General features: G+C 41.0%; 1 protein-coding gene across 3 annotated transcripts in view; it reads right to left on the bottom strand.

Moving 5' to 3' along the window:
• Positions 1-14977, bottom strand: part of UBA3 (ubiquitin like modifier activating enzyme 3) — a 91318-nt gene that overhangs the window by 40545 nt on the left and 35796 nt on the right. For all 3 annotated transcript variants that reach the window (XM_085852409.1, XM_085852408.1, XM_085852410.1), the window contains 3 exons: positions 13321-13438; positions 11114-11194; positions 2314-2396 (listed from right to left, as the gene is read on the bottom strand). In XM_085852409.1, the coding sequence (XP_085708535.1) occupies positions 2314-2396; positions 11114-11194; positions 13321-13438 (282 nt within the window). The remainder of the gene's footprint in view (positions 1-2313; positions 2397-11113; positions 11195-13320; positions 13439-14977) is intronic.

Genomic DNA, 14977 nt, shown 5'->3' on the forward strand with positions numbered 1-14977 from the left:
TTGAAGGGGACAAGCTGTGATTTCAATATACTTTTTTGGAATAAAATTTCTGTGAAGTAAGTCCCGTTACTTTTTAGACGGACCTCGTACACATAAGACTGGACGCCATAAAATGTCCAAATTAATGTAATTATGCTTCATCAAGATTCCCACTTCTACTGCCCATGAACTGACATGGTTACCCCTTATAATCGACACCAATTTCAATTGTAACAGCAACAGCATTGAATCCAGTCTGGGTTCAAAATTAACATAAATTTTCGTTCAAATTGAATACAAATCCCAACCGATTAGAATTAAATATATGAAGAAATACACTTTTCTGATGTGAATAAATAAATGTTCAGCAATACATGCGTATTCCATCTAAACAATTACCATCCTTAAGTGTTTGTCGACATTTTTTTGGAGAACACTACTCCTCACTTCCTCCCACCATGGACTTCTTTGTAATCACCAAATGTCCTTCTTTTGTAGATCACTTACTGCACCAAGTCACAAAACATCTCATCAAACCTACATGCACATACCTGCTGGCAAAACAAAGTTATCCCCACGCTTAAAAAAAATAAGGAACAGGAGGATATTGTATTGGGCTTCGTCTGTTTATCTGTTGTCGAAAAGCACCCTCACCGGTTAAAAATATTGTGGAATGTTTCACTCAATCTTGGATTTTTTTTTTCTCCTGAAAATGGCACAACATAGATGGCCAGGTCATGCAGCAGTTAGACCACCCCACCTTTTCCCCCAAAATTGATTTTAAAATATACACATGAAAGCAATACGTTTTAATTATCTTTTTGAAACAAAATTTTAAAGAAAATCATGAGCGAAGTCGATGGCATGCCGTCGCAAATCCCCACACTTCCCACCTAGAGCAAATTTGAAAAATGGCTAAAAGATCCACCAGGAATGACCCAATATCAAATTTTGAGTTGAAAAAAAAAAAATCTTCTGCTTTGACCCCTGTGACCCTTCATCCCCAATCTCAAAACGCGTTACATATTTCATGCATCCCCCAAATGTTGATTGCATATAAAAAATTTCATTAAAACTATGGTATTCGATCTGACCCCACTGCTGGGCCAAAAAATTTTCTGCTCTCAGTTTCTTGCCATGTAATGATCAAAACTACTAAGTTTGGTGAATTTCTGCACAACCTTTTATGAGGAGATAACATAATGGATGGATGGACACAGACAATTACAATAGCCCCCCCCCCCGTTTTAAAAAAATAGAAATTGTGGGGATAACCAGTTTGGTGGGCCATAAAGACATCCTGGTGATCAAGTTCGCTCTGGATCTTTCAATATGTCAACTCAAAGGAATGACTGAATGAACTTGTTAGGAATTTGAAAATGTCAACCAGAGAAGTTTGCCAATGTCAAAGGTTTTGAGTTTATGCTCTCATTAATGATTTTGAAGACATCGTTGCCCAAGATCATACATTTTTATGTTAACATGGAAAACTATATTGTGAACCTTTCCTGTGAATCTTTCTAGCTGTGATGGCCATGTTGGCTTGGTGCCAAAATACAACCAAATAACACAGAAATCCCCTTAACCCTTTGTATGCAGCACATGACTGCTGCTTGCATCATTTGCTGTCCATCAACGCTCCCCATGCAACTTGACTGAGCTTGAATAGTTTTGTGCAGAAGAATGGGCAAATATTGCCGAATCAAGGTGTGCAAAGTTGGTACAGACCTATTCCAAGACTCACAGCTATAATGGCTGTTTAAAGGTGCTTCCACCAAGTATTAACTCAGGGGGGTGGACACTTGTCCAACCAAGATAGTCTAACTTTGTATTTCTAATTAATTTTCTGAAATTTGTAGAATTTGTTTTTCACTTGGAAGTTGTGGGTTACAATGTCATGGCCACACACCCGATAAAGGTGGAAAAAGTCTGATTGAATGCAATTTAATTCCAGGCTATAAGGCAACAAAAGCTTGTAATTTTTAAAAAGGGGGTGTTGACTTTCTATAGGCACTGCACTGTATAATGCCCAAATTCTTAAAATTACAAACACAAACTTTGTGTGATATCATTGCTCTATTGGCCACGTGTGGAACATCCCTACTCCTACCCCCTCCCAAGTATTTTGTGCACATATGGCTACAGCATTAATCGAATGACCAGGTGCTGGAACAAAAAAGGTCCACACCTTCACTGAAGATTTTTAATTCACAAACAAGTTCATTATTAAGGAGCAGACCTGGTAAATAATACCAACGGTAAAGCAAACACATTTAACTTTGGGTCAGGAACATGCTGGGGGGTGGGGGGGGAGGTGGGAGGGAAGCAACTGACCGAAACAAGAATTGCCTGTTGAGGTTGGACACGTCGATTGTGTCCATGTCTATGACATGAATCTGCCTGAATCCAGTGAGAGCCTGGACAACAAACACGGACAAAGTTGAATCATTTCAACATTCAGAATAGTCACTGAAATCACATTACATGCACAGTACAATGTTTAGTAATTTTCCTAATTTTGGGGAAAGAAGAAACTAAAAGATAGAAATATCATATGAGAGAGAGGGGGGTAGGGGATATAATTTAAAGAAAACTAAAGGGAATGAAAGCAAGGAGAGAGGATAAATGGGAAAGGGAGGAAAGTGGGGTAGGGATTGTAAATGGGGGTGGGGTGGGCGAGGGGGCACAGAAACAGGAGTTCATTGGGAATTGAATACAGCCTCACATAATAGCATATATTTCAACTTTTGTTGGCTGAAAAAATTAAGTTTGACAATGGCCATAATCGGTTTCACAGGGGCAGCAATAAAACCATTGGGATGTGCACAAGTGACCTCCATTGTCAATTACTGCCAACATCAAATATTTGGTTTTTGTTCTTGCCAACGTTCATGGCTGTAGAGACATTATAGCAAAATTGTCTTTGCATCGTCCTTACTGCAATGACACTAAAACAAACAAGATTTTGATCCATCTAATGCTAAAGTCACAAATTGATTTTTGTAACCATGTTCTTACATGCCATTGAAATTACCCAGCTACAGAAAAATAACAAAAACACACTAGATTAATTTTGCAAGCTTATAAACAGGAATGCATCACTCTGTTCCTCACACATCTGATGTGGCTTCCAATTGATCACACAATAAATCTCAAAGGTTTATTGCTTACCAGATCACCCGTGAACCCGTTGGGTTCCCGTTGTGACAGCGGTTGATGAAAAAAATCATTTCAAGAAAAAAAAAAAAAAGATAGATCCAGCGAACTATACCGCTGAGGTTGTTTGGATTGATCAAATTCTCCAGAAGAGTACTTCACTGAATCGGGAATTGATTTTTTAAAAATTGTTTTCGTTGCCCGATTTGAACGGAACTTGATACTGCACACCGCAGGAGAATGGTGAGCAAGGTGGCCCGAAATTTTTTGCACTGTCGTGTACCGTTTTGGCAACATACATACATACATATATGATGAGAGTTTTAGTAATATATAGATAAAGCTTCTAACTCGGTACTCTGCCCTCTCACAGTGAATGCTGAATCTCAGTCAATCTGCCATGAGGGAATGAGAGTGTAAATATTTTGTCCAAGTACTGCTAAAGGGAAGGTTTTTGAAAGTGCCAAGAAGACAATTTGTGTTCTATATTGTTCAAGTACATAATTATATTGAAATAAAATGTTTTAAAGGCTGGAGAGAGAAAAAAAAAATTCCGAGAGTTTACCGCCATTGATGCACCGTCTTTTACACCACGTTATTTATCACTTTACATTAGTTCTTTGTGTCTGTTTGTGTCCTTTATGATGTCCCTTAAAACACAAGTTTCATGTTTGAAATTATTTTCAATTTCACTTCACTGCACAGACTAAATAAATAAAAATTTTATTTTCTTTCTCTGTGTGCATGCATGCTCGGGTTGAGATTCCGTACAATTTGCTAAATTCAAAGGCAAAGTACTGATCAACTGCAGGCTTGTGTTCCGATGAGTGTTCTTCAGTGTTAATATTGTTGCGAATTTGGAAGCTTACTGCACACAACAGCCAGGTCCTATAGATCAGTTATATCAGTAAGTATGTGTTTCGAGTTAGAGTCCCGTCCTATGTTTAATGGGTGATTAATTGTACGTGCGCTGTGAGTTATTCTGATAGTTAGGATTTAAATTACCAACAACGACGACACCTGCCTTCACTTCCTTCCACCATCATCCACCGGCACCATTGCACCCGTGCGTGTCAGCACGTACATGGGCGGAGTCCAGTGTGCTTGGCGGGGTTTCTCTTGACGTTGGTCTGCTGGCTTCGCCCCAAATATGGGCACAAGCGTTGCGCTTGGGCTTCGCCCCAAATATGGGCACAAGCGTTGTGCTCGGGTTTCGCGCCAAATATGGGCACAAGCGTTTCGTTCTGGCTTGGCTCCAAATATGGGCAGAGAGCGTTCCCTCGGCCCAATGAGGGAGTGCGAGCGGGGGATAAGAGAAGAGCACGTGGGCCAAACGAGAGTTGAGAGAGTTGTTAAGAGTTGTCTTCTGGTCTTCGGAAGAGCGATTGTCTTCTGGTCTTCGGACGTCTAGTGGTCTTCTGAAGCCAGTCGTCGCCTTCCTGGAGTCCCGCCAACAGAGAGTCTTCTCTTGTAGCTTGTGTGCCTGCGAGCCTGTCCCGCGAGGATTGCCTGCCTGGGCTTGGAGCGGCATTGTGTGGCGGGTTTGAGCCCTGCATCACCGGTTCGTCGAGGACCGCACGAGGCGGAGAGGTCCAAGAATAGGCTCTGAGCTCCAACTCGCCTTTCCTCGAGCTGGAGGCCTCCAATAAAGACCTGACGGGTCCGTTTCTTTTTGGGTGTACGTGTGTGTGTGTTTGTGGCGCCAGTCTATTAAGTAAAACTGCATAAGTGCTTGTTCATAAATTGCTATTCCTTCAGTATTCAGTTAACTCTGCCTTCTTGCGTGTTCCCCTGCCCCATTATAAATAAATATCCCTTTTGTTAAATGTTCCAGCTCGTTTCTGTGTTTCTTTCATTGGCTTGGCACGGTGTGTATTGAGAAATAGCGAGGCCGTAAATTGTTAATTTGGTCCAACAGGCCTTGGTAACCTCCGCTCGGGTTACACACGGTTCGGGCTCGGTAACGGCTCGCTCTGCTCGAGGTCCGTCGAGGGTGTGAATTCCCCGGTAGCTTTGTCCGCGTGGGTAATTAGGTATATTGAAGTTTGGCAATTGACCCTACCCCACACGGTCAAATTATTGGCGATTCATGGTCCAGTAAGGGACCCGTGCCTTTCGGACTTATCCAAAAGGCACGACCTCAATTCCGGTGTGTTCGGTGGAGCCGACTTTACTGCTCCCTCTAGCGGTCGTGCTCGCCACTGATACCCGGCCCCGTAACAATATAACATTCAAATGAAGTCAAGTTGATCCACTGGAAAATAAAATGAGCTCATTCATGTAGACTAACGAGCTCGAATGAGCCAAGATCCTCGTCCTCTTAATGATGTCATTGTGATGAATCAGGTTTGCGATAAATTATCTGTGTTAATGCCCGGCTTGATTCCTGCAAAGAGAATTCAAAAAGCTTGCCTAGTTTCGGAGATAATTTTTTAGGCGATTTCCATTAGCGGAGATATTTTGACGTCATAACTTTTTTTCTTGGAGGAATTTTCAAAATCGGAGATGGTTACTGTCTGCGCAGGGTATTTTTACATACATATATATATATATATATATATATATATATATATATATATATATATATATATGCCAAGTTTCAGGAAGTTTCGATGAAAATTGTAGGCTGTGAAACAAACTAGTTTCGGAGATAATGGTATAGGCGATTTCCATTAGTGGCGACATTATGACGTTAACTTTTTTTTCTAGGAAGAATTTCCAAAATCGGAGATGGTTACTGCCTGCGCGTGGGCTTTCTGCATATACATGACCAGTTTCATGAAGATCCGATGAAAACTCTGGGTTGTGAAACAAAAAATGTCAAAAAATAGGAATGACATCATAAAAATCGATAGGACGTCATAGTGATGCATCATATGTGCGGTAATTAATCTCTGCTAATGCCCTGTTCGATTCCCGCAAACAGAATTCAAAACGCTTGCCAAGTTTGAGATAATTATTTAGGCGATTTCCATTAGCGGAGATATTTTGACGTGATAACATTTTTTCTAGGAGGAATTTTCAAAATCGGAGATGGTTACTGTCCGCGCAGGGTATTTTTACATATGTATGCCAAGTTTCAGGAAGTTTCGATGAAAACTGTCGGCTGTGAAACAAATGAAACAAAAAACAAAAAATGTCAAAAAATAGGAATGACGACATAAAAATTGATATGACGTCATAGTGATGTATCATATATGCGGTAATTCATCTCTGCTAATGGGCAATTCCGCAGTTAGTAACGTTACATTTTAGGGACATTCTCATTATTTAGATAAGTCCTTTCTCTATCTGTGGATGTAAAGTCTCATTAATGTCACCAGAGATCAACCTAGTCTAGACGTAGAACAGAGCAAAGAATGAAATCATTTCATGAAACATTCTAGAAGAAAGAACTGCTTTTAATGCCGGTTAGTAACGTCCTTTTTTGTAACGTTACTAACCGGCATTAAAAGCAGTTCTTTCTTCTAGAATGTTTCATGAAATGATTTCATTCTTTGCTCTGTTCTACGTCTAGACTAGGTTGATCTCTGGTGGCATTAATGAGACTTTACATCGACAGATAGAGAAAGGACTCTTATCTAAATAATGAGAATGTCCCTAAAATGTAACGTTACTAACTGCGGAATTGCCCTAATGCCCTGTTCGATTCCCGCAAACAGAATTCAAAAAGCTTGCCAAGTTTGAGATAATTTTTTAGGCGATTTCAATTAGCAGAGATATTTTGACGTCACAACTTTTTTTCTAGGAGGAATTTTCAAAATCGGAGATCGTTACTGTCTGCGCAGGGTATTTTTACATATATACGCCAAGTTTCAGGAAGTTTCGATGAAAACTGTAGGCTGTGAAACAAAAAAGTCCACAAGAACAACAACGTGAGTAAGACTTCGAGATCCTCCATGAGGATCTAAAAAGAGCAATCAATGGCAACACCATGAGCCTAAAAAGGAGAACTATCTGGTCTGTTATGTGGAAATCACACAAGGGTGCACAGGATTTTCAGTGATATCGCATGCACCGATATATTAACTTGACTGGAAGTACAACATTTTGATCTGTGGACGAATTTTTAATCTTTAGATTTTGGTGAGTGGCTCACCCCAACCCTTTCGTCATATCTTGTCCTAGAGTATATTGGGAGGAAAATGGTGGCCAAATGACTCAATGACAAAGCACTTTTCAACTCTGTATGAAGATATAACAGATGCAAGCACTGCATCTCCTACAAGGGTTGGTGGAATAGCTTAGAGGTATGTGCACTCGTTTCTAAGCTGTATAACTTAGGTTTGAATTTCGACTCAGCTACAAACTACCATCCTGGTATCTCACAGGCAGGTTGAGACATCAATGTATGTGCTGTCCTTCGGATAGACATAAAACTAGGCGTCCCATCTGCCAGCATTAGTTGGTGGACTTTAAAAGATCCCATGGTGTCCTTTCAGGAAGAGAGGGTGAGCTATCACCGGAACGCTGTCCAAATTCCAAATTCCTGCTCCAACCTACAGGGGTACTGCATCAGCAGTACAGCCACACCCCCCGCAATGATGCAACACAGAAGCTACATGCTGCAAACAAAATGATCCACACAAATGATGTCTTTGTCTGTGTCATTTTTGCTTCTCCTTGTGCCAGGTATATCTTTGCAAACTTAAAGAGGAGAGAGGGACAAGGGGTGTTATTAAAATAAACAAACGTACAAAAAAAATAGGCACTTCAAACAATAAAAATACAGTGGCATCATCATCATCATCATCATCATCATTTACTTTGCAACGTCCATTGTCCCTTCTATCCTGACAAGCTTACTCATCCCTGCTGATTAAAAAACAGCCCTGTAACATGATACTGCCTCCACCATGCTTGACAGTAAGGATGGTGTTGACTTGGTGATGTGCAGTGTTAGGGTTGCTCCAGACATAAAGCTTTGAATTTAGACCAAAAAGTTCAATATTGTGTCATCTGATCACAAAACCTTTCTCCACATGCATGTAGCATCATTGAGATGCTTTTCACAAACTCCATATGAGCTTTTAGATGAGTCTTTCAGTAATGGCTTCCTTTTGCCACATGTCCATAGAGGCCACCTTTGTGAAGGGAACGGAATATTGTTAATTGATGAACACTGAACCCCATCTCAGACATAGAGCCTTGCAGATCTTTGAATGTCATTGTTGGATTTAGTGGCATTGCGAACCAGTTTCTGTTTGCCCAGCTGCTGAGTTTGGATGGCAACCTGATCTGGATAGAGTCTGGGTGCTAAGATACATGTTTCACTTCTTAATGATGGATTTCCCTGTACTCAAAGGGATAATGAACGACTTTGAAATCTTCTTTCACCCTCTCCTGTACAGTGCTTCTCCACCACTTTATGTCTGACTTCTTTGGAAAGCTCATTTGGTCTTCATGTTTGCCTTGTTGGTTGACCAAATGAGTTGCACCTTAAAACTCAGATAAGTGTGGGAGCTTAATTTAAGTTAAACTACCGATTACATGCAGGTGAAACCTACTGTACTAATTTTGTAACATTTCATTACAAATAATTTGCTCCTGAAGTGATTTTGGGTAAATTCGGCAAAGTGTTTGAATACTTTTGTAACTGAGAATCATCTGATTTTCTGTGTTAATCTAACTTCGTCACATTATACCTGCACTTTTTAGTTTTTGCACTATGGAGTAGTTTGTGAAGACTACATGTTAAGTTTGATTTGAGAGCATCATGAAATAATCTCAGGTGGCATCAAAATGTAAAAACTTTGGAGGGGGTGAATATTTTTGCCAGCTACTAACTGTAAATCAAGTATGACACTGCACGCTTATGAAAATCCTGATCTTTATACCCCATTCACGATAAATTATAGAAACTCTACCAACAAATATCCACACTTGGTAATTACATCAATTCCTTGAAGATCATACATCGACCATCAAGATTCTGCCGCCATATCTGGTGGTGGTAAAGGAGGGAAAAGGAGGTACAAAAAGTGCCATCGCAAGGTACTCCGTGACTGTCCAGGTGATCACAAAACTTGCAATTTGTTTTTGCTGGAAATGGTGGTATAAAGCGCATCTCAGGTTTTATCTGAGTACTTTTGATGGAGTACTGCTCTCCCCTCTGGGCTGGTGCCCCTGCCTCCCACCTTTCTCGGCTTCATGCTGTCGAAACCAGGGCATTTAAGATCATCGGCATCTCCCGCAATGAAGCTGAGTCTTTGGGCCTCTCACTCAATCACCGCAGGTTGGTCGGTGGTCTTTCTGTCTTCTACCGACTCCTCTCCAGCCTTGCCCCCCCTGCTCTCTCTGCGATTTGTCCCCACCACATTTCCACAGGGCGCTCAAGGTCCGCCAACAACCCCCTTCTGGTAAAAGTACCAAAATCACGAATCACTGCTCATCTTCACTCTTTCATTCCTCTTTTTTCCCACCTTTGGAATAAACTTCCTCACTCTATTCTTTCCCATTCTTCCCTCCAGGCTTTCAAAACAGCTGTTCACCACCACCTCTTATCTTCCCCCATCCAAATCCTCGATCTTTTCTACCCCCGATAATCCACCCAAGCCCACTTCCTTCATTTCTCCTGCTTTCCTTCCTGAAAGTCCCTGAAATGTCCATCTTCTCTTCGCCATGTTCCCCGTCCCATCCCCATCCCTCTCCCTTCCACAGTTCACCTAATGTGTCTGTTCCCCACTGTTTTGTCCCTTCCACTCCCGCCCCTCTTGTCTCATGCCTCCTTGCTGTGAGTTGTGTGTTAGCTCTCATACGAGCCTCGACCAAGGTATACAAAAAAAAAAAATCTAAAAGAAAACCCGTGGAGTTTCTCAAGGTGTTCCTCAAAAATGTTCTCTGTAATGCTCTTACCTACACAAAGCATGCCAAGTGCAAAACTGTTAACGCGTGGTGTACGCTTTTGAAACGCCATTGCCATACACACTGTGGTTTCAGCGGTTCAACGGCGACCTTTGCTGTTATTTTGAGACGAGTCTCAGTCACTGCAGCAACCAGTGAAGCAACAAGATTGCTGTTCCTTATGCTTTTTAAAATTTGTACATGCTTACGTTTTCTGAAACCAATATTACTCTTCTTCTACACTTTGTCCCATAAAATACCTTTCGATGGAAATAACAGAAGTACTTTATAAATACTGCTATTCCTAATATGACATACACTGCCAAAAGCATGACATATGTACATATCAGCACTGATAAGAATATCCCAAAACAGTGTATTTGGACTAAAGTACAGTATATGAACAGACAAGCTGAATACATAGATCAGGTTCATAATACCCAAGTATGTGGTCATCAAAACAAGGTAGTGTTGTACAAGTTGTGCTTAGACCTAAACACGACTGTCCCAATGGATTTACTTTTTTGAAGCCCAATGCAAAACGCATCAGCATCAGGACTATATTCTAGGTGAGTTTTATAATGTACCAATTTTTGTTGTACTCTTACACACAATACAGCACTTTCCATTCATCTGGAATATAAAAATGAATTCAGTTCATTTTGGGAACACATCTGCTTATTTTGACATGGTCTATTTCTTTCCACTGTCGCCGCTCGCTGGTATCAACATGAAATAGATGGAACGCGACACCTCTTATCAAAGGATATTTCCCATATTTTTGTGAGTCCGATTTACATCCAGCAACACAACAGTTATGGTTAACCTTTTTGGAGTTGGGCTCAGTTTGACCGTTTCGTTTTAACACTGCGAATTGCTAAGAAGACGATTTGATGTCGTCCTAGCAGCGGCAGATTCAAAGTGCCCCGATCAGCAGAAGTGAGTCAATGAAAGGGAACGCACAGTGCATGCGCAAAAGGCATCGACGAGTGCTCGAGACATTTTTAAAGTCCCGTATTGAACGACGACGCAGCAATTCAAGTTCTAAAATAAATGTGCAATGACATTCACTGCTGCAGCCAGGAATGCTCCATTCATAAAAGAAACCGTCTCAGAAATAGGAATTAAAACTTACCAAATCTTTAAGAAGCTCACATCCCAGTCCTCCAGCACCGACCACGAGGACTTGGCAAATCTCCTGCACGAAGTTCATAGTCTTTGGTGTAGAATGAGTATGGAGATGTCAAAAAAGGTGTGGAAAAAGTTCAGGAAAGATTGGAGGGTGGGGGAGGGGGTGGTGGAGAGGGAAGGGAGAACAAAGAGTAGAATCAAATAAAAAAAAATTTAAGGTTATAAATACATTTCAGTAAACTTCGAACAAAGCACAGCCAGAAAACATGATAATAATAGAGCTTTCAGTCAAATATTTTTAGACTTTCAGTGATAGCCTCAAACATTTACAACAGTGGAGAAGTAGAAGAATGAATGTGATATATGAAGGAAGGCATGTGTGCAGGTACACAGAAATCAGAAGTTTCTTTACTACACAAGCAGAAATGCACCTTTTATAAATCAAGTCAGAGGACGAAGATGTTAATACAAGATGGCGTCACAGGATAAGACATCACAACAGGTGGCTTGTGCTCCATTAAGGTGAGATGGCAGTCTCGCATATAATCATGAGTGAGCAATCATGTGTTTTGGCATTCAATCATCAATTTTCAGCCTCTATTGCAGCTGGTGGGAGTGATATTTTATTTTATGTATACACAGTCAAGGCTTGTGGAATACCCTAAAACAATGAACAGATCAGGATGCAACATAACAAAAGGAACAGCAGAAAGAGAAGGGAAAACGTCAAAAGTTGGGCGGAGGGAGAAAATAGATGGAGAACGACAAACAAGGGATGCGGTTAATGATGAGGGGGTAGGGGTGAACCCAAAGGATGGACAAGATGGATACAGAAGCAAGATATATTTTGGGGGTTGTGTAACGGATGTAGAAATTATCATGGATGGGGGATGATTTGCGATGTTGGTAGGAAGATGTTGGTAGGTAGGACAAATATTTGTCCAGCAACAGCTGTCTTGATATGGAGGGAAGAAAGAGATTGAAGACAATGTGGAAGTTTGGAAGAAAAAGAAAGAGAAAAAAAAAAAAAGAGGAACAAATTGGTGGAGGTGAGCAGCGAGTCTGGAATCTGGGATTCTATCTTGAAGGGGGTTGCTGGTGGACCACGTGCATCCTGCAGATACCGGGGGGGGGGGGATGGCTGGGGGGGGCGGGTGACAACGCACAGAGAGGAATGGAGTGCGTTATGCATGATACAACAGTGCCAGGCAGGAGCATCATACAATTTTACCCGTGGTTAAGCCTCCTCAATTTTTTGCACCCATCACGCTGCGGATAATTTGAGCTTTGCAATAAAGGATTTAGCCATGTACAGGTAATGGACGAAACAAAATAAATAAATAAAATAAATAAAAATTACCCCTTCCTCCCCCCGTGCGGGAGTGACGGTCATCTCTGCGAGAAAATATATAGCCTCCTGAAGATAGGGCAGTTTTTGCAAACTTTGAAGTCACGTGACGCGAAAACGAATGCGAATATCGAAAATCCGGCCTGACCAAATTTAGATATTGTCCCATAGATTTATCTGCCACAATCAAATTCAAGATCGCTTGAGAAATGGCGGAGGAGATAGAATTTGAAAATCGTCATTTTCACAACGGACGGACGGACGGATCGAAGGACATCCACACCCATATTATTAGGTCATGCTCGAAGAGATGACCTAAAAAGGATCACTGGGAAAATGAGGGACACCAAGCAACAGCTTCCAAATCGGTGTGGCCCATGTGTTAATTAAGCAATTCCCATACCAGCATGCTTCGGGTCATGTATAAAAATGCTGCACAGGCCTGGTTGCCTGCAATTATGGCTAGCATAGCTGCAAGAGGACACTCCCCCCCCCAATGCCCCCATCCACAGAGCACGTGTGGTCGCGCAATGATTTGATGAGCATGACACTGATGCTTATCCATAAGTCATGGCCTTCTTGGTCACCAGATCTGAACGAAATTGAACACTTATGCAATATTCTGGAACAATGCTTGAGATAGCGTTTTCCACCTCCATCACACAGGTGTGAGTTGATGGACTTCCTGGTGGAAAAATGGTGCCGCATTACTCCAACAGAATTCCAGACAGTTCAATTTTTTGTTCACTACCTGTATGTAATTGGTTGTATTGTGAAAAAAGGCTTGGAGAAATATTTGTCCAGCAAGAATGTAAATAAGTCATTTAATTATCCATACACACCAATAATGTGTTCATTCCCACCTCTGGAGAAACATCAAAATCGGGGTGTGCCCAAGGTCCAGCTCTGTCCAGAAAGCAAGTGATGTGGTCCCACCTTCCTTGCCAATTCAACTCTACAAGGTCATCAGTAACCTGCATGCTGTAGAACACAAGGAATGGGCACAGAAAGAGAACTGGAGATCCAAGAGGATCTCAGCCAAAGCAACAGGAAAGTCAAGCTATTCAGCCTTAAATGAATACAATCACAAAAAAGGAGAAAAAACAAAATTCAAACCAGTCAAAAATATCATTGTGTAACATCATCCAGAAGTATTCAAATGACCATCCCACACATCCATGTGTTCACTTCAAAAAAAGTCATTAACTACTGAACAATAGCAAACAAGTTATCAAAACTTTGGAAGATGTCACGATAAAGACCGCACATGTTCCAAGATTATGCTTTCAATGATGTGGCAAATATTCTGTTCACTTTGATACTAAATGATGTGTTGGGGGTCTAAGGGGTAGGAGTTGTAGAAATGGGGGGGGGGGTTAGAAAGGGAAGAGGGGATGGAGAAAAAGGGAGTAGGGAGTGCAGGAAAAACTGCAAAACATGAACGTTCTGGATTATCTCTATTATAATACCAAGCTTGCACACTAAAAACTCAGCTCGCCGTCACACGATCCCTATGAAATTGCTGTGGCACTTAGCGGACATGCCGACAATGTTTGGGAAGTCTTGGCGTTCCATAGTACCACTTGCATTTTGCACAATGCGTATTTTTGTCATTCCCCGTGTACGGTCTGTCGTCTGCTACCAGCTATGTTGTACTGCTATCCCGTGCATGTGCACGGGTATCGCGAGTTTTATTTATTGTCATATCACTTAGAAGGCTCATGGAAAAGCTAGCTGTTCCACATCACATAATATAATACAGAACTTGACTGACTGTACACCTTGGGTTTGGAGAGTGTGGGGGAGGGGGATTGTAACTTGTCAGAACACAATACCAAGAAATACAAGGAAATTGGACACAGGTGGAGGCTATTCAGCCCATCATGCCTGCGTGACATCCACACAACACTAATTTATGAACACAACATCCAAAGAAGAAAATGCAAAATTTACATATACATATATATATATATATATATATATATATATATATATATATATATATATATATATATATATATATATATATATATATATATATATATACTGTAAATACATATTCAAGTGTTTTTGTGTTTTAAGTGTTTTTACTTATTTTAAGTTTTTGAAGTTTTTGTACTTTTTTTTCTATTTTTTTTTCTTCTTGTCCTCAGAGGAGGGGGCATGGGCTTGGATAAAAACACACATAAACCACATAACACCCCTTGACAAGACTCAGTTCAACAGCACTCCGTACACATGCGCACAATCACCCAGTAATGCTCAAACTACCTAAAAGTCCGATCAACATCACTATACCCCTCTATCTCCATAACTTCCAGGTAGCTATCTAATTCTAATTTAAACTTATCCACCGTTTCCTGCTGCCACTACCTTTCCAGGGAGGCCATTCCATGCATTTACTACTCTGAGTGAAAGTCCCCTGCCTTAAGGCGCTGTCACACCTTGACGTTTTAGCGAGCAATGGCAACGTATAAAAATGTATGTAAAACGTTGGCGTACACTGAAGTTTTGAGGTTG

Source organism: Eptatretus burgeri, chromosome 13 (assembly GCF_056783735.1).
Source record: "Eptatretus burgeri isolate ZD-2024b chromosome 13, Ebu_testis_v1, whole genome shotgun sequence".
Lineage (NCBI taxonomy): Eukaryota > Metazoa > Chordata > Myxini > Myxiniformes > Myxinidae > Eptatretus > Eptatretus burgeri.